This window comes from Cricetulus griseus (assembly GCF_003668045.3).
Source record: "Cricetulus griseus strain 17A/GY chromosome 1 unlocalized genomic scaffold, alternate assembly CriGri-PICRH-1.0 chr1_1, whole genome shotgun sequence".
Taxonomy (NCBI): Eukaryota; Metazoa; Chordata; class Mammalia; order Rodentia; family Cricetidae; genus Cricetulus; species Cricetulus griseus.
In genome coordinates, this window is record NW_023276807.1 from 89,752,174 (window position 1) to 89,776,169 (window position 23,996).

The 23,996-nt window shown below is 39.2% G+C and overlaps 1 protein-coding gene across 3 annotated transcripts; it reads left to right on the forward strand.

Annotated features, from left to right (window-relative positions):
• Positions 1-5,972: 5,972 nt before the first annotated feature.
• Positions 5,973-13,811, forward strand: Sec61g (SEC61 translocon subunit gamma). Of its 3 annotated transcripts, none has more exons than XM_027388086.2 (4): positions 5,973-6,124; positions 7,652-7,754; positions 9,639-9,741; positions 13,635-13,811. In XM_027388086.2, the coding sequence occupies exons 2-4, from the start codon at positions 7,661-7,663 to the stop codon at positions 13,642-13,644; spliced, it is 207 nt and encodes a 68-aa protein (XP_027243887.1). In that variant the 5' UTR covers positions 5,973-6,124; positions 7,652-7,660; the 3' UTR covers positions 13,645-13,811. The 3 variants fall into 3 exon arrangements, with proteins under 3 accessions (XP_027243887.1, XP_035308763.1, XP_027243886.1); XM_027388085.2 differs by lacking the exon at positions 5,973-6,124 and adding an exon at positions 6,444-6,594; XM_035452872.1 differs by lacking the exons at positions 5,973-6,124; positions 9,639-9,741; positions 13,635-13,811 and adding exons at positions 6,326-6,594; positions 7,991-8,028.
• The last annotated feature ends 10,185 nt before the right edge of the window (positions 13,812-23,996 follow it).

The following is a 23,996-nucleotide window of genomic DNA, read 5'->3' on the forward strand; positions in this document are numbered from 1 at the left end:
TTGGCTGGTTGTCTCTTAATTATTGATCCATTTTCATTAATCTAATTATCTCCACATAATCTTGGCTTACCAGAAAACGCCCAGGCATCTTATCTTCCTGGTAGCCAAATGGCTTGTCTCTGGTGGCTCCTCTCTGCATTCTTCTTCCCAGAATTCTTCTATTCTGGTAGACCCACCTATACTTCCTGCCTGGCTACATCCTGCTTTTCCATCAGCTGGAACAACTTTATTCATCAACCAATTAGAGAAACAGATATTCATTGCATACAGAAGGACATCCCCCATCATCACTGGGTTATTTTCTAACTGTTTTTTGCTGAGTTCTTTGTATATCTTGGATATAAGTCCATTATCAGGTATATATTTCAAAGATACTTTCCCTAGTCTAAGGCATATCTTTCCTTTATTCTCAGCTTTTCCAGAAAGCCCTGGCTGGTCTGTAACTCACTATGTAGACCAGGCTAGATTTGAACTCAAAGTGATCCAGTTGTTTAAGTACTGGGATTTAAGGTGTGCGCCATGATGCTTAGCATAATTTTTTAAACATGACTTTTTTGAGTACTGAATACTTTATATGTGTCAGTACAGCTATTATGGATAAACATATGGAGGGTCCTAAAAAATTAAAAATAGAATTATCATATGACCTGCCTGTCTTATTAGTGGGTATGTATCCAGAGGAATTTCAAAAAGATGTCTATACCCCAGTGTTTATATAGCCCTTCTTATAGCAGTAAAGATAAGAGTCATCTAACATATCTACCAACAGAGGAATGGATATAAAATGTGATATGAATGTACAATGGAATAATATTCATCCATAAAAATAAATAATGAAGCTCTATCACATGTGACAACACTGAAGACCAGAGTGTCATAAGTTTTGTGAAATCTCGAATGTGGAATCTAGTAAGGTTGATCTCACTGAAGTATGGTAAATTAGTTACTAGGAGAGAAAGAATAAGATGTTAAAGCATATAATGTTATGTGGGAGGGATTTTTAAAATATGTCTTAGGATAGGGTGTAGCTCAATGGTATAGTAATTGTCTAGCATGCAAGAAGCCATAAGTTCAGTCCCTAGCACCACAAACAAGCAAGTGGGTATGCAGCAACAATAACCACATATGTATGGGGGAAATGAGCAGAAATAAACACAGGAAAACTCTCTCTTAACTGTGTAAGACATAGGATACAACCTACAGCTCAGAAATGACATCATCTCAAAAGTTTCCTGTTATGTCAATGGCTCCTCAGGTGGAGATCACCAGTGAAAGGCAGAACAAGTGAGTGGACCACTGAAACCTGGGCAAAAGAACACTACCAGAACTGCCTAAGAGAAACTGACAGATATCAATCCACATAGTATTCAGTGGGCTGAAAACCCACTGAGAACCAAGCAAAAGGAACCTCACATAGACACCAAACAATGCTTATATAGGATCCTGGGACATGCTGCATGGGGGCAGTGGTAGCATTCACAGCTGGAGCCCTCAGAGAATACAGAGAAAGATCCTAGAAAAGAACAGAATGGCTCATCATGGAGGATCTCTCAGGGTAACATGGGTTCCTAGGAGCTGTGGATAGAGTACTGCTACTCAAGATTGAATCCGGTAATCAGGCCAGTCATGTGTCATATCCTGTACCTCTCCACCCCGTTCTCTGATCCTCTACATTTATGTATATTTTATTTTTTGTCTACTTTAATACTCTAAGTTAATTCAGCAAGTGACCTTGGTTGTACTCTGTTCAGGTCTATATCAATTCTTTTCTTTTTTTCTTACTCTTTCCTTTTCCAAAACATAGACCAACCTGCTTTTCAGGGTTGCTGTGGCTCTGTTCTCTGAGACATGTTATCTGACATCATATTTTTTTTTTTGATTTTATATCCTATTCTTAAAATTAACTTTTTTTTTCCTGGATATTTTTTTTATTAAATTATTAATATTTTCACATGTACTTTCCCTCTCCCTCTCCCTCCCCCACCCCCATTCCTTCTCCCCCACCTCCAACCTACCCCCACCCCATCCACCCACCACTCCCCAGGCAGGGTAGGGCCCCCAACCAGGGCTCCACCAAGTCCACCAAATCTTCCTGTGCTGGGCCTAGGCCCCTCCCCATGTGTTCAGAGACAGAGCGAATCCCTTCAAGTGGGATGGGCTCTCGAAGTCCCTCCCACCCACCAGGGCAAAACACCAGTCCACCTCCAGAGGCTCCCAGGAGTGCAGGGGCCTCCCCATTGGCATCCATGATCAGGGGGCTGGATTAGTCCTGTACTGTCCTCCCAAAGAGCATCTGGGGTCGATATGCTTTCCCTTTTTCAGGCCAACTGTTTCTGTGGGTTTCTCCAACCAGGTACAGACCCCTTCGTTCTTCATTCCTCCCTCTCTTCAACTGAGTTCCAGATTTCAGCTCAGTGTATTTCTGTGGATGTCTGTCTCTGCTCTCATCAGCCACTGGATGAGGACTCTAGAATAGCATAGAGAGTATTCATCAATCTCATTCTAGGGGAAGGGTTTCTAGGCCAACTTCTCCTCCACTGCCCAGACTGTCAGATCGTGTCATCCTTATAGGTCTCTGGAGATCTTCCTAGTTCCAGATCTCTTCTCGGACCTATAGTGGCTCCCTCTGATATGGTATCTCTCATCCTGCTCTCTCTCCTCTATTCTTCCCCAACTCAATATATCTGCTCCTCCATTTCTTCTCCTCTACTCTTCATCTTGTGCTCTTATTGTGGCAGCACCCACTCCCCTACCCTCATGCTCTCAATTAGCTCGGGAGTTCATGCCATTTCCCATTCCTGGGGTCCATTTATCCCTTAGAGTCATTCATGATTTCTAGTTTCCTTGGGGTAGAGGATTATAGGCTGGTAAACCTTTGCTCTATGTCTAAAAATCATATATGAGTGAGTACATACCATGTTTGTCTTTTTGTGATTGGGTTACCTCACTCAGGATGGTTTCTTCTAGTTCCATCCATTTGCCTGCGAATTTCAAGATTCCATTGCTTTTTTCTGCTGAGTAGTACTCCATTGTATAAATGTACCACATTTTCTCTTTCCATTCTTCAGTTGAGGGGCATCTAGGTTGTTTCCAGGTTCTGGCTATTACAAACAATGCTGCTATGAACATGGTTGAACATATGTCCTTGTTGTATGGACAAGCAGTATTTGGGTATATACCCAAGAGAGGAATGGCTGGATCTTGAGGTAGATTGATTCCCATTTTTCTGAGCAACCGCCATACTGATTTCCAAAGTGGTCTTACAAGTTCACACTCCCACCAGCAATGGAGGAGTGTTCCTTCTTCTCCACAACCTCTCCAGCATAGGTTGTCATTGGTATTTTTGATTTTAGCCATTCTGACAGGTGTGAGGTGGTATCTCAGAGTTGTTTTGAGTTGCATTTCTCTGATGGCCAAGGATTTTGAGCACTTTCTTAAGTGTCTTTCAGCCATTTCAGATTCCTCTGTTGAAAAATCTCTGTTTAGTTCTGCACCCCACTTTTTAATTTCATTGTATGGTGTTTTGGTGGCTAGCTTCTTGAGCTCCTTGTATATTTTGGAAATCAGTCCTCTGTCAGATGTGGGGCTGGTGAAGATTTTTTCCCATTCTGTGGGTGGTCGTTTTGTCTTACTGACTGTTGACATCATATTTTTAAATAGTATTTTTATGAATTCTTTGGGAATTCATACAACGCATTTATGTATTTTAACCATATAAACCCCCTTTTCCCAACTCCTCCCATATCTACCTTCACCATCCTACCCATCCAACTTTGAGGGGTTTTATTTGTTTGTTTTGTCATCAAGTTTGATTGTGTTGTTCAAGCACTCTTCTGAGTGAGGCCTGCCATTGAGTGTGATTGACCTACTGGGGGGTCACAACACTGATACTGTGCTTTTTATTGCTATCATTTCAGCCTTACCTTTTCTCTCAAATTGCTTAAGTTCCCCCCTCCTTTGCACCCATAGTTCCCCCTTCTACATAAATCCCCACCCTTACTGTCCATCAATCCAATACTAACTTATCCTGATTTTCATTTCCTCTCCACTTATATGCAAAAGTTCATATATTACAACACAAGGTACTATCAATGTCCCTCTGCATCCCAAATTATCGGCTTTGATTTGACTTCATGCCTGGACTTCCTTCAGTGATGGACTATGACCCAGGAGTTGGAAGATGAAATAAACCTTTCCCTCCCCAAGCTGCTTTTGGTCATGGTCTCTGTCTCAGCAATAGAGAGGCCAACTATCTGTAGGCCTGTTCAGTGTTCTTTTGCAGACCTCTGCTGTTTGTAAGGTTTTGGATTTGATTATATTTTGGAATTTTATTTAAGAAAAACCCTTTTGCAAATGTTTTTCAATTTTCAGTAAATATCCAGAATTGGAATTGTGGAGATTCAGAGATTACTTTTACCACAAACTGCTATTTTTGTTGTTGTTGTTAAAGGTGCTCTATTGCACTGCTATAATCCCACATGGGGGTTATGGTCATCATTTTTCCTGTTGCTGTGATAAAATACTCTGACAAAAGTAACTTAAGGGAGGAAGATTTATTCTAGCTCAGAGTTTGAGGGTTTACCAGCATGGTGGGGAAGGTCTAGCTTCAGGGGATTGACAAAGCTGCTCACACTCTACCCATCACCAGAAAGCAGAGAATGCTAATGCCCAGTTAGCTTTCTCCTTTTTATACTATCAGGAAGCCCAGTCATGGAATGGTGTCAGAGAGAGAAGAGGGGTAGGAGGGAGGGAGGAAGGCTAACCTATCCTAACCTAATTCTTCACAGGGATGCCAAAGTGGTTTGTCTCCTAGGCTAGACAAGATCATGTCAAGCTGATAATATTAACCGTCACAAGGTGGTTATATTTAACTTAACTGTTTTAGTGGTTTTAAAATTATACTTTTTGTTTTGCACAGTTCCTCTTATGAATTCTTATGGATTAATTATTTCTTTTAATGATGTATTAATACATCATTCACTTTTCTGCTATATTTCTTTGCAGTACTTAATTTTGGGTTTGAATGTTTGACATAATTTTTTGTTTTTGTTTTGAGACAGAATTCCATGTAACCCAGGCTGTCCTTCATTTTCTTTTTTGGGGGGTGGGGGTTTCGAGACAGGGTTTCTCTGTGGCTTTTGAGGCTGTCCTGGAAGTAGTTCTTGTAAACCAGGCTGGCCTTGAACTCACAGAGTTCTGCCTGCCACTGCCTCCCGAGTGCTTGGATTAAAGGCGTGCGCCACCACCGCCCGGCTGTCCTTCAACTCTTTACGAAGGTAAACAAGACCTTGAACATATACTCACCTCCTAGTCTCAAGTGCTGAGATTATAGACGTGCGGTAATAAAGTATGAAAAGCATAATAATGTTATAAAGCAGTAGTTGCATTTTCTTCCTCATGAAAGCAAAACATTGCAATCGCAGTACTCGACTGCAGTATGTTGCTCATAAAATAAAGCAAAAACTCTTCAAAGCCCTGAGGCTGGCTCTTGCCCTAATGATGGAGCAAATCAAGATTATCTGAGAAACACGTATTAACTCAAACATGCCCCAAAAATATTGCACTCGGAGATTGCTAGCACCTTCAATACATCTTAATCCTCATAGCTAAATGAGAAACCGCTAGGTAGCCGGCCTTAATTCCTGCTATAGGAATATATTCCCATGACTACCAGCAGAAATCCACTTTCTGGGAATGGAGATTATTTTTAATTAGGTCGCTCATACTACAACGCTTGTTCCATTTTTGATCAGTGACATTATTTACATGCACAGCGGGGAGCCTCGGAGCTGTGATGCAGACACTCATTAGCTAAAAGTCCATTTCATGGATTTACTTTGAGGCTGCTGGAACGGCTGCGCCCGAGATCCGGAGGTGAGTGATGGGAAAGAGGGCCCAGCAGGACCCCCAGGTTCTGCAGGAGGGACCGGAGCCGCTTCGGTCCGCCCCACTCCGGAAGCCGGGAGAGACACACGTAGCACTGCGCCGGCTCAATGACGTCTCTGCGTGACTAACCAATTGAAGGGAGGAATGGGTGGGCTGTGGAGAATCAGCTTCCGGTTCCGTTGGGCTCGCTCCTCTTCTAGGCTACGTGTCTCAAGCTTCTCAAGCCGACATCCCTCAAGTAAGGGTTTTCTCGTGGGTGCTGGGCGGAGAGAGCCGGTCCAGGGTCCAGAGGATTAAGAGGCCGCGGGATGGGCGGTTGGGGACACGAGGGGACCGGGGGACAACAAGGGTTTGGAGATGCGAGGGCCCGGCGGAACGATTGGGGCCGGGAACGGAGGGGGCTCGCGATGAGCGGGTCTGAGGACTAGGGGAACGAGGGGGTCGGGAGGCCATGGAATGAGCGGGCCTGGGAACGACGGGAATGAGGGATGGGGTGAAGGTGCCACGGTATTGACCGGCTGCAGAGACGAGGGCGAAGGCGCCATTGATGAGCCCGGAGGCCATGAGCTGAGACCTGGGAGCTGCAGGATCCGGACAAGTCCGCTGGGCTGGATCGCTGATGGGCAGGTGGACAGAGACCAAATCCAGGCACAGGATCTACCTGTGTGGCCTCAGGTGGAAGTATCCAGTCAAACCTGTCTAGAGGAGGTATTCGGTAGTTCATGAACCCTCTTGACTTAGCGTTGGAACCTGGTGGTTCAGCTTTCTCGCAGAACATCCCCTGCCAGCCCTGTTGGTGAACTCATAGTCTCTTATGGCTTCCAGAGCCTGCTTCCCCAACCTCTCAGTGTGCTTGTCTTGTGAAATTGTGTTCAAGTCTAGTTGTTCAAAAGTCTGCATCAACAGGTCTCTTAGTGAACTAGTGGCTCTCCTTGACCACCGAGTGCAGAGATTGGTCTAGTGTGGATTTTCTCAGTGAAACAGTGAGAAAACAGTGGCATTCCTTTGCTTTTTGGATCAAGCTGTGGATAGCTTTCTTAGTGTGTATCTTAACTGTTTCAGCTGTTGTCCAGGGTTCACGACTTAATAAGGAAACCAGGGCTTAAGGAGTTTTATATTTTCATCTGCCATCTAAGAGCTGGAAATAAAGTACAAATGCCGTGGCACCATTACCTGTGGCTCTCAGGGTTGTCTTACAGTTGATTAACATTCTTGTTAATTAATGGAGTTTCAAAAGAACCTTAAAATGTTCAAATGTAAACATTTAGCTGGAGGCTTTTCAGAATCTGGATCTTACCAATTTTTGTTTTTTAGAAGGATGCTTCATCGGTCTGTCCATCCTGTGAAATGTGCTTTTACTTAAATATATTATATGGCCATGATTGCTACCAAGTAGATGAGAATACACTTTTACACCCAATTTAGGGTCTTGTTACACCATAGTTGAAACTCTGCTATAGCAGATACTAATTTTCAACAGTTTGAACTTAAGAAACTTTAGTTATTGGTTTCTTTTGTTCTTTTGAGACAGAGTTTCTCTGCTTTGGAGGTTGTCCTGTAACTCACTCTGTAGACCAGGCTGGCTTCTAACTCACAGAGAGCTGCCTGCTTCTGCCTCCCAAGTGCTGGGATTAAAAGTGTGAGCCACCAACGCCTGGCTAGTTACTGGTTTCTTATAAGGAATAGTGAGAATATAATTGTTAAGAAAGCCCTAATATTTGAAATAATTCTAATGAGTATTGTGTTTTCACCTTTATTTTTTAAGCTGTCAACCATGGACCAGGTAATGCAGTTTGTTGAGCCCAGTCGGCAGTTTGTCAAGGACTCAATTCGGCTGGTAAAAAGATGCACCAAACCCGATAGAAAAGGTAATAATATCTTGACCATGAGAGAAAACATTAAAACTTTGCATTTTCTAAGTTTTGTGTTAACATCTTTTTGTTGTTGTTTTGTTTTTTGAGACAGGGTTTCTCTGTAGCTTTGGAGCCTGTCTTAGAACTTGCTCTGCAGACCAGGCTGGCTGTGTGCCTCTGCCTCCCAAGTGCTGGGACTAAAGATGTGTGCCACCATCACCTGGCTCACATCTTCTGATTACTCTTTGCAGGGCTGGGAACCAACTCAGTGATAAAGTGCTGCTAAGAACACACTAAAAGGACCATGCATTAATGTCACCACCATTGCCCTTTTCTTTATGTCCTTAGCAAGAACTGCTTATGTTTTTGCTTTATGGTAAGAGATTATTAAGGGTTCTTCATCCATACTAAATTTAGTATCTCCCATATTACCAGTGTTTGGAATCTTTGTCATCTTCCCTGCTCTGCCCTCCAGTGAATAAAACTTTTAATGTGAAATTAATGGTACAGTTATTACAACCCAGAAAGTTTATTTTGCTTTCTTATCTCATAGCTTAGAAGATATGCTAGATTTTTTCTACTTAAATTCATGAATTGACTAGGTTAGAATTTAAGGCAGACTTAATGGAGTAACATATTATCTTAGGGTTAGTATTGATGTGATGAAACACTATGACCAAAAGCAGTTTGGGGAGGAAAGCATTTATTTGGTTTTTCCTATCTTGAATCACAGTCCGTTGAAGGAAGCCAAGTGAGGAGCAGGGCAGGAACCTAGAGGTGAGAGCTGATCCATTGAGTGTGGACAGGTGCTGCTTACTGGCTTCTTCCTCATGGCTTGTTCAGCCTACTTTCTTGTAGAACCTAGGACCACCAGCCTAGGGGTGTCCACACCTACAGTGGGCTGGGTCCTCCCCAACCAATCACTAATTAAAATTGCACAACAGGCAGCCAGGTCGTGTTGTCGCACACCTTTAATCCTAGCACTTGGGAGGCAGAGGCAGGCGAATCTCTGTGAGTTTGAGACCAGCGTGGTCTACAAGAGCTCTCCAAAGCCACAGAGAAACCCTGTTTTGAAAAACAAAAACAAACCAAAAATGCACAACAGGATTGTCTGTCTATAGCTGGATCTTATAGAGGGATTTTTCTCAATTGGAGTTCCCTTCTCTCAGATGACTAGGTTGTGTCAAGCTGGCTTAAAACTAGCTAACACAGATCAGATACCGAAATCAAATAATAGATACTAGTCTTTATTCTCATGAAGCTGTGGGTCTGTCAGGGAAGGCCATCCAATAATTGCAGTTGCACATTTTGATTCTTGCCTTGATGAGTCAGAAGGAAGCTAATGAGATCTGGTAGCACATAATAGGAGAACTAGGTGAGGCAGTCACAGAATGTGTCCTTAGGAGATAGAATATACCAGAGTTGTAACCTTTTTATAAAACTGCTGACCATGAATTTTCAATCCTTACCTTTTACTTCATGGTATTAAAGACAAGTAGTTCTTGATAATGTACCCAAAGCTACGATTTTACTGTTATAATCAATATGTTACAGGAAAAAAAATGTTATAGCACAAAGCACTATGTATGCTGGCTTTAAGCCTTTGTTCTTGCTTTTTATTTTGGTCACTGAGAATAATAAATACTTCTGGTGTTTGCTGATGAATTTGTGAGCATAGTATTTTCATTTCTGTGTTTTAAATATTAACAAAGTATGGAATTTAGAAACCTGTAAGTCAAGCATTGTACTATTATTACTCTATCTTTTTCTTCATTTTTAAAATTATGTATCAACCAATCAAAGTGAATGCTGGTAACATTATTGATATTACTGATAGATTTTCTTCATACTTTCAGTGTCTGCCAAAAAGTTAATGCAGATTTTGTGTTTTGTATTCAGAATTCCAGAAGATTGCCATGGCCACAGCCATAGGATTTGCTATCATGGGATTCATTGGCTTCTTTGTGAAACTCATCCATATCCCTATTAATAACATTATTGTGTAAGTAACTTTATAAAATAGTCCATCTAGCAATAACTGCAACTGAAACCATTTGAGTTGCAGATTAGCTCATTTTATTAATGTACAGATATGACCCAGGGTATTTTAATAATGTACTGATATTGTGTATCTAATAATACTTTCAACTTTCAAAACACTTTTATATCTAACAAAATCAAAGGCACACTATATCCCTGCCAAGTATTCAGTGACAGACTACATTCATAACAAGCCCTGTTTGTCTTCATTCTTTTAAGGTGCAGAAAATGATGCTTCATCTGAAAAAATTACTATTTTTGGTAGAAATCTGACAGAACCAGGTTGCCTACATCTTTTTTCTTGTTGCTTAGTATGTGTCATAATCTTGGGCGGTTTAACTAACCATTCTCTGTGAGGACAGAAATTCTTACTTGCATTATATTACATTTAATGACTTCAGAAATCAGGTAAGACCTTAAGAAAAATACCCAGTGGATAATTTGTTATTGAACCACTGCTGTTTTTGGCGGGGTGTTTATAACCTTTGGGTATGTAACAAAGGAGAGAAGGCTGAGAGAAAATATCCCACTATTTTTTTGCCATATGCTTTTCCTCCTAAAATAGAACAGTTAGAGAAACCCATATTTATTTACAAGTTGAGTTTAGTTGAAGGACTGGGTGTGCGTCTCAACACATGCTCATGTAGTTCAGCACATGTAGTTTGTTAATTGTGTACATGTGTTGGGGTGTGTACATGTGACTGCAGTGCTCTTCGGGGGCCAGAAAAGGGCGTTGAATCCCCAGAAGCTGAAGTTACAAGCAATTGTGAGTTGCCTAGAGTGGTTGCTGGGAACTGAGCCCTAGTCTTCTACAAGAAAATGTATGCCTTTAATGACTGAGACAGCCAGGTCTCCAGGTTCTTCTGTAGTCTGTAATTTTGTAGTCAATTATGACATTAGTTTCAACTTCCTCTCCAATTTGGGGTGGTAAAGTTCAAATCTAGGAAACTCCTTAATTTTATAATCCCTTCAATACTAGGTATTTTCCTGATAATATTGGTAGAGTTGCTTTTTACACACACACACACACACACACACACACACACACACACACACACACACACACACACAGAGCAAGTGCATCCCCTCCCACCTCTTCTTGCTTTCATTCAAGTACAGTGGCATGCCTGCCTCCACACTGCTGAGGACTGCTTTTAAAGATACAGCAGCAGTTCCTTTTTGCTGCATATGTTCAGCTGCCAGCTGGCATGTAAGTAAATTCATACTGTTAGATAGGTTTAAACAGAAGTAACACATAGGGATACTTTGGGATAATAAAAAATTTTATCTAGGGTTAAGATGGACATGCTTGGTATATGCCTAAAATCCTCCAACTTTGGAGTGGAATGTTAGGGGCAGAAGATTGCTCTAAGTTCCAGGCCAGCCTGTGCTATAGAGTGAAACCATATATCAAAACAAAATAGAACGAAAAAGAAAGCTGGAAGGAACTAAGTCATTGGCTCTCTTCTCTCCATTAAGAAACCCCATTTGTATTCCTAATGAGAAATGCCAACTTTGGAGTTGTGGAATCTTGGAGAGATTTCTGAGGTAGAAACCCGAGTCTGACTGTGGGCCACAGGTGTCTTCTCAATGGGGAAGAAGTGCATTAGCTTCTCAAGTGAGTGAGTGTGCTCCTCTTGCCTCACATCACATCATGGCTGGGATGTTCATTGGTGTGAAAGTTCTTTAATGACACAAAGTTTTTTTTTTTGTTTTTTTTTGGTTTTGTTTTTTTTTTTTTTTTTTTTTTTTTTGTGATGATGCCCCTAACTTTGACCTCCAGAACAACAAATGAAGTATTGTTGACTTTTTAGGAGTCAGGGGGCTAATTTTTTTCCCCAAACATTCACTTTCTTGGCAGAATGCTTTTATCTTTCTTGACAGACTTCAGTGAACTTGGGTCATACTTTGATATGTGCGTCTGTCAAATTAAGATTGTGAATTTGGAGGCAGGTCTGTCACTTATCTGCCTGTATACTTTTTTTTTCCTCTTCCTGTCATCACTTTCCTAAAATGTTTTATTTCTAAACTGTACTTATTTCGAAGTAAACATTTTTCACTAAAAACAATCAAATCTAATATACAAAATAATGAGTTTGTTTTTCTTTTTGACACTGACATTCTGGTTTATATGAAAAAGAACTAGTGAACATTGTATACCAGACGCTCTTCTGTTGTAGTCTTTTGGGCTGCTTTAACAAAATGCCCAAGACTGGGTAAATTGGAGCTAGTAGAAATTTATTTCTTACTGAAATGCAAATTTATAATGCTGTAGTGGGTTCGGTATCTGGTTAGGGCCTGACCTTGATCCTTGCATGCTGAGTTATCATTTGGTTATTGGGGCAGAAGGACAATAGCATTAGAGGCCGTGAGAGGAGACTTTTATAATGGTGCCAGTCTTACTGAGAGTAAATACGCATCATACATGTACACACATGAAGATGGATTGGTATATAAGTAGAATAGTCGGGAGGTGGTAGTGCATGCCTTTAATCCCAGCACTTGGGAGGCAGAGGCGGGCAGATCTCTGTGAGTTCGAGACCTGCCTGGTCTACAAGAGCTAGTTCCAGGACACCCTTCAAAGCCACAGAGAAACCCTGTCTCGAAAAACCAAAAACAAACAAACAAAACATAAATAAAAAAGGACAATGAATAAATATTAGTCTAATTAAGTAAATGACTTGAAGTCTTTATCCTTTTCTAGTAAACATGGGCACAATTGCCTATGCTGAGATCTTGTCCTGGTTTCTGTTTTTGTCAAATGTGAATCAACTCATTTAATCCTTAGGAAGAAACTGAGGCATGAAGACAGTGAGTAACTTGAGTGGCTCATAAGTGCTAGAGCAACATAGGAAACGATTTTTGCTATCTACTTGATGCTTTTTTTGCAATTAAAAAATTTGCTACTTGGAAAGTTTTTTGTAATTAAAATTTATTTTGTTGTTTTACAAGTTATTGACCACTTATTATTTTCCTCCCAAAATGAAAGCCAAATAAAATATTTTTTGTTTTGTTTTGTTTTTTGGGTGGAAGTGGGGAAGGCGCCACAGAAAACACACTTCCCGTGTTACACTGCTATAGCTATAGAATTGAAAGAAATTGTTTAGGTGCTTGAAATGATGTAAATTCTTCAGTGAGGATGCCAAGAGAAATAGAACTGAAAACTCACTAGATTGGATTGTAATCCCATTTTTTTTCCCTCATGATAGATTTTTTTTTGGGGGGGTGGTTTTTATATTTGCCTTGTTTTACAATTATAGTCAAAATTAATGTATGCCATACTGTAATTTAAAGGAGTTAGAATAAAACACGTTAGTAAGTTAGCAGTAAAATGTATACATGGGTATATAATTTTTATCTACTAATGGAATTATTTTTCTAGTTGGTGTTACACTACTAAAATAAATATTAATGATATTCTTTTAAATTTAGAATGTTAGTTTTGTTTATTCTTGAATCTTTCTGATAGAGTCCAGTGGTTGAAAACAGTGGTGCTGAACTGTAGTATACATTTTTTGAAACTGGTTTCTAACTTGTATGTCACATAAAATTGAAAAATTTCTTGTGTAATTAATGGGTTCTGTTAGTTTAGAAAGACATGTCAGACTGTTCTAAAATGACATTTCCCACAGGAGCATAATAATGTAAAATTCATTTGCCCCAAAGCCACCCATCGTTAAGGCCTTTCAGCTTCAGATGTTCACTTAGTATTATTCTTTTATACTGTCTTGAAATAAAGTGAGGTGCTATTCTCTTGAAACTGGGTTTGATTTCATAAAATCACAGCATGTTACATTTCAAATGATTGTTGTTATACTCTCTGCTTAAGAGTGACCATTTTTCTTTCTTTTTCAGGGGTGGCTGAGTGCTTTATCTTCGTGGGAACTAGTGAACAAATGAGGGTGTGAGAAGCTCATGAAGTAAAAAAGTTGCCTGTATACTTTGTGGTTTCTTTTTTCTTTCCTCCTCCCTAAGAGGTTTTCTATTCTAAATTAAAATAATTTCAAAATAAACATTTTTTTCCATGACAGACATTTATCAAGTTTTAGTGACAGATTATACTTGGTTTTAATTTCTTGAGTCTTTGGTTTGAAGGAAAAATTAAGAACACTGATGAATCATTGTAAATTCAGATGCTTTTCTTCCTTAGACTGTTTGGGATGTAACAAAATGCCTAAAGCTGGATAATTTGTAGGCAATAGATTAATATTGCTCCAAGTGCCAGTAGATGCAGGAGCTGCTGAGAACCTGGTCTTGTTGCTTCAGGGAGTGACCCTTGCTCAGTGTGGCTGAAGGACAAACAGCTGTGTGAAGAGTCTTTAACAGAGGTCGTAATCCCACCTACAGGGAGGACCCTTTGTGAATTAATCAGATCTTACAGACCCAACCTCAATACTGTGTATTGGAGCTTACATTTCCATGTGAATTTTGGAGTGACATGTTAGGATCATAGGTAGCATCTTTTGACAGATGTTTTGGTGTAGTAGAACCAAAGCAAGTAAAAGGATGGGGAAGATAGTGAACACATTACTTTTGAGGTAGGATAGTAATTTTGTTCAAAATTGCAATCAAATGGTAAACAGATAATCATGCAGAAGTTTTTGTGATTCTTGAAACAGCTTTCTGAAAATCATGGTTAAAGTCTGGAAGCGAAGTTCCTTCATCAATATGGTCACATCTCTAAGAACATTGGCATTCTTAGTTTATTGAATTTTCTGAATTCCACATTGGCATTCTGAGTTTATTGAATTTTCTGAATTCTGTTTTTGTTTAACTACTCACCTGCACACATGGTTAAATACTCTTGACTGGTAGTTACTAAGGTAGCAGATACTTAAGGTGTCTGTTTTGTGTTGTTAGGTAGCAGATACTTAAGGTGTCTGTTTTGTGTTGTTAGTATCATGGCGCATATTGTGTAGCTTGTTAAAAACTATTAGGATTCAAAGATTGGGAATTGCAGTGTTCAGTCCCAGCATGTAGTAAGGGTGTTGTTGCATTCCTATTCTGTGATAGTGACTGAGAGAGCGTGAAATGGTAGGTTGGTGGCTTCAGGCTGTTTTGTAATTGTCCCTCATCCATTTATGAAAAGGAAGACTTCATGATTTAAACACCTGCCACTGGGCCTTGCCACTAAACACTTGCATTGGTGATTAAGCTTTTAGCATGTTTTCTGGGAACACATTTAAGCTATAGGAAATTACCCAATCCTTCCTTTTTGGATCCTTTATTTTATTTTCATTGTGATTGTAATTGATAGTCTCATTTTGGAGTGTTCACAATGTTATGAGTATGGTTGGAGGAGGACCTTGGAAGGGTCCCATGGAAGATGAGGGACAGATACACCATCAGGCAGAACTTATATGGGAAAGAAGTTTTATTGTGGAAGGAAAGGATGTAGTGGAATCCTGAAGAAGTTGGTTCTAATGCCAATAAAGGAATGGACTTGCTAATGAGGTGAAAGCAAACAAGCAAAAACTCCCTTCTTCCATGTCCTTAGATAGGCTTCCAGCAGAAGGTGTGGCCCAGATTACAAGTAGGATTTCCCAGCTCAAAAGATCTGGATTAAAGGCACATCTTCCTTAAGATCAGGATTAGAAGTAGATCTTCCCACTTAAACCAAGCAAAAATCCCTCACAGTTGTGCCCCATTTGGGGTTTTAGTTAATTCCAGATGTAATCAAGGTGACAACCAAGAATAACCATCACATGTACCACAGAACATGATTAGGCTTTTGGCCTATTGCAGTATCAGAAAGGGAATCTTCATCTTTTCTGGCCATAATCTAGTTTCAGAAAAGTGCTACACACTTAGCAACATGGTCTGCATTCTCACACTGCTTAGCTTTGCTGGGCTTTTAGCCTCCTGTGCCTTCTCCCTCCTTCCCAGTGACAGTCCCTCATTGATGAATGTAACTGAGTCTATTTCAGATGGAAGTGCATTTGTCACAGTTCTGTACACTGTGTAAGGATGACTCTCTCCTTTAAGGATGACTCATGGCTGCTTGGGCTGCATGCTCAGAAGTGTCCTCATACTTTTTGTTGTGGCAGTTTCACTGTCTTGATTTTTGTATATGAGAGGGTTCTTGTTTCATTCTTAGGCATTGTTCATACTGAGTTTTGTCAGAACATTTGTAGAAGAGGATGTTTTCCCCTCTGATACTTGTCACTAATTAAGAGGCTATAACTATAGGTCTGTTTCTGGGTTCTGTATTCTCCTTCATTGATCTGTTTGTTTTTGTTTCATGCCATGCTGGTTTTGATACTAGGACTCTATAGTACATTGTAAAATCTAGTATGATACCTCTCATAGTTAGCCTCCTACCCTGCCCGCAGGATTATTTTTGCTATTTCAGGGTGTGTTTTCACTTCTTTTTTATTTCTGTGATAAAATACCATGACCACGTCAATGTATAGAAGAGTTTAACTGGGCGTGTTGTTCCAGAGACTAGAGTCTATGATGGTGGAATGAAAGCGTAACTGTAGGTGATAGGAGCAGTAGCTGGGAGCTCACATCTTGATCCACATGCAGGAGGCAGGAAGCACACCTAAAACTCAGCAGCTTTGACACACCAAGAAGGCCACACCTGCTTTTTCCCAGATAGAGTGGGGGGCCTCCTACAAAGATAGGAGCCTGTGAAAGCCATTCTTCAAACCACCACATTCCACTTCCTAGCCCCCATCATTCAAAATGCACTTAATCCAACACCAAAAGTTTCCCTTAATCTCTCACAGTTTCAATATCAAAACTTAAAGATTTTGTTTTTAAAATAACCAAAATCCAGATTTCTTCTGAGACTCGAGGCAATCTCTTAATTGTAATCCCCTGTCAAATCAAAAAGCAAATTACCTTTTCTCTTATGAGCACTGCCTTGGTCATAATGTCTCTTCACAGCAGTAGAGCATTGACTAAAATAATTATATAGCTTTGGCTGTCTTGTAACTCTGCAGACCAAGTCTGGCCTCAAACTCAGAGATCACCTGCCTCTGCTGGGGTTCAACTGTTCTTATCTCCCTAGAATTCAGCCCACTTAATCATGAATTAACTTAGAATTCAGGCCACTTAGTCATTTTGATGATCTGGTAATTCTTGAATTCTGCTTGCCAGGTTTTTAATTGAGAAATTTTGTATCATTGTTTATCATATTTTGTGTGTGTCTGTTTTTAATCTGGATTTAAATATAGAGTATACTGTTATGAAACAAATCTCAGTGCTCTTTATCTTTCTGTTCCTTGGAGTAGTTTGGGGGACACTGGTGTCAGGTTATCATTAAAATTTTGGTAGAATACAGCAGTGAATCTGTCTGAGGTGGAGTTTTTTCAGTTAGAAGACTTTGTTACCACTTGAGTCTTATTACGTGTTGCAGATTGGTTAAGTCATTAATATCTTTTTGGTTTATTCTTTGTAAATCAAGTTTGAATTATTTATAAAACTTTTTCAATGTATTGAAATACAGATTTAGCAAGGTGATGGTGGCACTTGCCTTTAATCCCAGCACTCGGGAAGCAGAGGCAGGCAGATCTCTGTGAGTTTGAGGCCAGCCTGGTCTACAGAGTGAGTTCCAGGACAGGCTCCAAAGCTGACAAAGAAACCCTGTCTTGAAAAACCAAAAAGAAGAAAAAAAGGAGAAAGAAATACAGATTTAAGTGTGTCCTGATGATAGGAGTTTCATAGAGAGCTGTTCTGTATCAAATTTTATTAATTTAGGTCTTTTCTTTTGATTAGCTAAGTGTTATGTCAGTTTTTTAAATTTTTTGCCAATTTCTTTAGTGATCCCTGCATCAATCAGTAAATGTATATACCTTTGAATTCAGAGTTCTCAGCTTCACTAGAGTCCTCCTACACATTTCCATCCCAAGTTATGGGATCCCATTGTTTACTAATTAATGCCTTACTTTAACTGTGTAGGGTGGGCCTAAACCTTCACAGTAATTCAGCCAGCCTCATACCAAGGTTTTCGGTTTGATTTTCCACAGCTGGAGCTCTTTGGCTTCTAGAGAGAAGATTCTCTTCCAGAACACACATGGAAACTTTTAGGCTATTTTTATATACATGTAGAATTAGTTTTATCATTGAATTCATTGTTGTCTTTCCCAGTGTTCTGAGATGCTAGAAGTTTTTATCTCAGAGCTCATTCATTTCCTTTTTCAAATTTTCTAGAAATGTTAGGAGCAACCAACCAGCATCATCATTTTCCTACAAATTGCCAACAGGTTTATGTACAGTCACTAAATCTTTTGTCTTTTGCAATCAATCAGGATAATCAAATGCATTTGTCTCCTTAAGTTCTTAAGATGGTTTACACCGTGGGCTTTCAGTTCTCTTCAGACATCTAGAAGTTTGAGTAACGGGAGAGGCTTCAGTAACTGTCAGTGTTGGCAAATTGGAAAGCCTGTTCTAGATACTTAAAAAATTCATCTGTATATTTCTGTTGCTCAAAAACTACTTCTGGTGCCAATGTCTTCATTAGTCAGGGTTCTCTGGAAGAACAGACCTACTCATACAACTTTGCTTGATGAACTTTCCATTTTTCAATTCTTCTTTTTCTGACCATAGACCTAAATGAGCTGTTCCCATGCTTCAGCCCGCACACTGCTGTTCCGCACACTTGAAGTTCCTTCTGCCATATAAGTTAGTAAATTATGTATATAGTACATAACAGCCTCACTAGATTTCTCAAGACACAGACAGAATATAGCTGGATTCTTTACCAGAGTATAACCCAAAGGCCCAATTCTTTATAGAGGTCTTTTTGCCTCTGAAACCTCATTCCCATGTCCTTTGATATCTGCATTTCTTTCAGTATTCTTGTCTTCCAAGCTTCCACCAGAATAGGTCATTTAACTCTGCGTATAGTATTTTTATTATAAATATTTTAAGTATTTTTAGAGCCCAGTGTTCCAAACTCTTATATATTTCTCTTTCAAACCCATTCCAAAAACCAGTCAGGTTTGTTATGGACCAGCCCATTGCTGGAACCAACTTTTGCATTAGTTTGTACTGGTAACACGTTTTGTGTTAGATTGCATTGTTTTATAATTTAGTTACTTGTCCCATGTTAAAATATTTTTAACAAAGCAGTGTAGGGAATGGAGGACTATTTTGGCACACCGTTCAAATGTGCAGGCCACCACTGTGGTATACTTGAGACAACCAGTTAAATTGTGATGGCAGTCAGGAAGCAGAACATGATGAATGCTAGTGGAATGGCGATTAGTTCATCCAGTTCTCATTGGAATTTATTACTGTGGGATTGGAGATATTTGGAGGAGTCATTTTTCTTTGATTTTTTTATGGTCTTTATGGTTCTGTGTTAGGACTTATGCTCTTGAATTAGGTCATTTAATCACTTTTATTTCAGTTACCTTATTTTTTCAGCATTGTAGTGGGGCTGATTTGTAGTAGGGATAGTGTATTTATTCTTCTACACAGTACTGGGAGGTTTGTTTGTAGGGAGGGAATAGTTCAGTACCTAAGCCCTAAGCCTTCAGTCCACATGCTAAGGACCCTGGACATGATCTGCAACACCACACCTTTCTAAGAGTTAAATATTACCTTACAGGAGAATCATCTACCAATGGCTCTGTTAAAAATAGTTGTCCCTTCAGTCCTAGTAACTGCGACTGAGGATTACTTTTAATTCTAGCTCTACCTTGCTCCACTGTCCTAGTGCTTGTATACACATATAACAATCCTAGCATGCCTGGCAATGATAAGGGCTTATAAGATAGGAGTTCTGAGAAGATAGTGATTCTGAAACTTTATTAAGTCCCCAAAGGAGAATTGCCCTTTCTTCAGTCCCAGTGTCATCATTGTAATGAGAAGGAAAGACATCTCTATTGACAGGGCTTTAGGGTACATAGTATTTGAACAGCATTGGTAAAAGAAACATTTCAAGAAGGATGGGAATGTTTAGATTTGCTATGGCTTTTCCCATTGGTTCTAAAGGGTGGAATAGTGGAATTTCAAGAGTTTAGGAATAGTGGAAATGGAATCTGAAAAGGGAAAGAACCATACATGGGGATTAGTGAGTAGTGGGTAATGAAGCATGGTTAGGTAGTCTGCTTCTTCCGAAATCAGTGGAGGAAACAGCAGTTTATTATTACTTACCTTCTCTTGACAAGGCAGTGAGACTTGGAAATAGTTTGTGTGTGTGTGTGTGGGGGGGGTTGTAAAGAGCACAAGGGTTTTAGGTCCCTTCAGTGTTACTTGTGGAACTTCTAACTTTAATAGACAAATGAATCACTTATGGATCTAGTTCAGGAATGGGGTTTGGGATTTTATGTTTCTATAGATCACAGGTTTCTAGGTGATGTTCTGATTAAGAGCTACTGTTTCTGTGAATCCATTGACTTCTGGAGACATTGTTACAAAGTATGTGTCTGAAGACTTTTATGGTGTTATCATGTTTATCAGGTGTGGATGAGGAAGGTTGCTTTGAGAAATTGTGTTTGTTAACCTTGTAAGGTGCATGAGCTTTCAAAAGAATAGTTACCAGAGGTATCCTAAGTATCTTCTTTTTTTTTTTTTTTTTTTTCTCAAGATTGAACCAGTTTTATACCCAATTACTTGAAAGTTCTTTAATCAGTCGGAGCACACATTGCTTTCCAGAGAATGGAAATAGAAAGAGGACCATATTGGGGGAGGGGTTGCTAAAGAGGCTAAAGAAATGATGCAGCTGTTTATGGTGTTTGCTGCTCTTTAAGTGGAACCGTTTGTTTCAGCATTCATGTCCATCTGCTCATAACCATTTGTAATGTAGGGGACTCGATGCATCTTCTGGTCTCTGAGCAGCCACACTCACGTGCTCATACAGACACATGCATAAAAAAGTTATGACTAACACCCCAACCAGGAAAAGATGGAACAACAAAAAGAAGACTACAGACCAATATTCCCGATGACCACAGATGCAAAAATCCTCGGTGAAATACAGCAAACTAAATACAGGCATAGAGCAAAGAGATCACCCACCATGATCAAGTTTGCTTTGTCCCAGAGATGTGCAAGGCTGGTTCAACATATCCAAATCAATAAATATCATAAACCATATAAGGGGGTTTAAAGACAAAAATCACACAATCATTGCAACAAATGAAAAAAAAAAAAAAAAAAAAAAAAAAAAAAAAAAGCCTTTGACAAAATCCAGTGTGCCTCCAGGATAAAAGTCCTATTATATAGAGAAACCCTGTGTCCAAAAAAAAAAAAAAAAAAAAGCAAAAATAAACAAACAAAACGTCCTAGAGAGACTACCTCAACATAATAAAGGCTTTCTATGACAAACCCACAACCAACATTATTCTAAGTGGAAAAAACCTTGAAGCTTTCCCATTAAAATCAGGAAAGAAGCAGGGTTGCCCACTCCTTCACTCCTTTTCAGTATACTGCTGGAAACAGTAGCTGGGGCAATAAAGCAAGAGAAGGAAATTAAAGAGATACAGATAGGAGAGGAAGTTAAAGTAATCCCTTTTTGCAAACGATATGGATAAGAGGTCCTGAAAATTCTGCCAGAAAACCAGAGGCAACAATATCAGCAAAGCGGCAGGATAGAAAATCAACTTTAAAAAAAAAAATCAGTAGTTTTTTTTTTTTTTAAATATCTCAACAAATTGAAGAGATAATAGACAAACTCATTCATAAAAGACTCATGGAAAACAAAGGATCTAGGAATAAAGCTAGCCAAAGAGGTGAAAGAACTATATTGTCCCCAGAGATTCATTGAGGGTGACATTAGGAAGATGAAAAAGGCAGACCAATCTCTTGAGTTTGAGGCCAGCCTGGTCTACAGAGTGAGTTGCAGGACACCCAGGGAGAAACTCTGTCTCTAAAAACCAAAGGAAAAAAATATGCAGGGCAGCAGTGGTGTATGCCTTTAATCTCAGCACTCGGAAGGTAGAGGCTGGTATCTGAGTTTGATGTTGTCTACAGAGCCTTGTCTACAGAGAGTTCCAGGACAGCCAAGGCTACCCAGAGAAATCCTGTTTCAAAAAACCAAATAAATAAATAAATAAATAAATAAATAAATAAATAAATAAAGTAAGCCTGCCTATGTTTGTGGTTTGGCAAGATCAATATTGTGAAAATGGCCATTCTACCCAAAGAAATTTGCTGACTAATGCAATTCCAGTCAAAACCCTATAGCATTCTTTAAAGAAATAAAAAAATAAAAAGTCCTAAAACTCATAAGGAACTCAGAAAGCATGTTATAGAAGTATCTTATCAGTTGAAGCTAGGCATCCCACAGTCACTGTTGTCTGCACATTGGCCAGTTGTGGCTTTCTTCAGTGAGCTGTGGTGACAAAAATTTCTTTGGTGGGGAGTGGGAGCTATGCTTCTCTGTGGGCATAAGGAGAAGTATTTAGAACTTAGGAATTATCATGGTTTGGGAAAGTGGGAGTAGTTTCTCCTTTAAGATCCATGACCTCGCTGCTGCAAGGGTAATTCTTCTATATATGATAGGGAAGCCAAAGCCATGAACTCTCAACAACATGGCTGCTTGAACAAGACCTGAGCAATGACAATACTGATTTGTTAACATGGATGAGGGTATTATTATAGTGCCCCACCCTTAGATGAAGTGCTACAGGCAATTAAGTACTACTGAAAGAAAGATAAGTAATCTACCCCAGGGATGAGTCCTAGGTAGTCTACTCTCAAAACACATAAATATAAGAAACACTAAATAGATATGGCAGACTGTATTGATATTTTATTTGCATATACATCATATATATGTTTATATATTCATATTTATGTATATGTCATGAATTTGAGAGGAAAAGGTGTGAACAACATGGAAAGACTTATAGGGAGGAGAAGGAAGGAATGATATGATTGTATTTAATTAAATAATAACTCATTTATGTTCCCCAAAGACTTATATGCCAAAGGATTAGTTGCCAACCTCTGTGGTTTGAATATGACATTTCCCTCTATTGGCTCCTGTGTTTGGACAGTTACTCTCCAGTTGCTGGAGTTGTTCAGAACAGTTTCTACCTCTAGAAATTACCTTCCTGGAGGAAGTGGCTCACTGGTTGCAGGTGGTGAGGTTTTATAATCCAGCTCCATTTCCTGTTTACTCTGTGATTCCTGAATAAAGATGCTGTGTAGCAGCTGACCTCCCATTCCTGTGGCCATACCTCTGCCATGATGCAATGTGACCCCTGAAACTGTAAGCCATAACAAACCTGTTTGCCCTTAAGTTACTCTCCTCAGGGTGTCTTGTCACAGAGACAGAAAAAGTAGCTACTATATCAACCTGTGAGGAGTACTAAAATCTTTAAGAGGCAAGACCAAGAAACATGCTGAGGGCATGCCCTGAAGCAAGTATGAAACCCTCCCTGCCCCTTCATCTCTGCTTTCTGGCTATCAAAAAATAAGCAGCTTTGTTTTTTGTTTCCATGATTTTTATTGTCTTCATAGCTTCCTGAACAAGAAGCCAAGCAACTAAAAATGGAAAACTTTGAAACCATTAAGACAAAATTAATTTTCTTTCTTTTTTGTTTATTATTTCAAGTGTTTTGCCACAATGACAAAGGATGGCTGGCAGCCTGACTGGCATATTTGTAGTACTAAGATTTGTATTTATGAGAAGAAAACTTAATATTTATCAAAAAACATCATATTCATGCCACTGCACTGGTATATTGAATTGGAATAATGATCTTTAGCCAACACTTTGTGTCTCTTGGTATTCAAAATCTATTCTTTTTCAAAATTTAGATTTACTTCTATTGACTAAATATATGTTTATTTTAGAGAAAGAAATTAATTTTGTTCATGGCTTGGTAAAAAGTGTATTTTAGTTAATCAAGTTTCAGCTGTAAGAATTTCTTCTCTTTGTATAAAAATTCTTAATATGTATTATAATATGCAATGACAAAAGAAAGACATTGTATAGGCTTAATTGTTTTATCATTATTTAATATATAGACCACTTAAATCAGCAGAAAAGAACTAATGCTCTATTAAATTGGTAGTAAAAAATTTTTACATTATGTTTCTATCACTGAAGAGCCAAAGAGATTTCATTTATATCATCTCATCATTTTTGTCAAAATGCTACAGTGCTTTTACATGTATCTTAAACTTGAAACCTGTATTTTCAGTGTCATACCTTTTTTATCTGCAATGTGTGCACATGAAGACATTTACTGTAGAGTTGAATTTATTTGCTATTTACTTAATAGCTGTCTTCACTTACTGTGACCTTTACTTGAT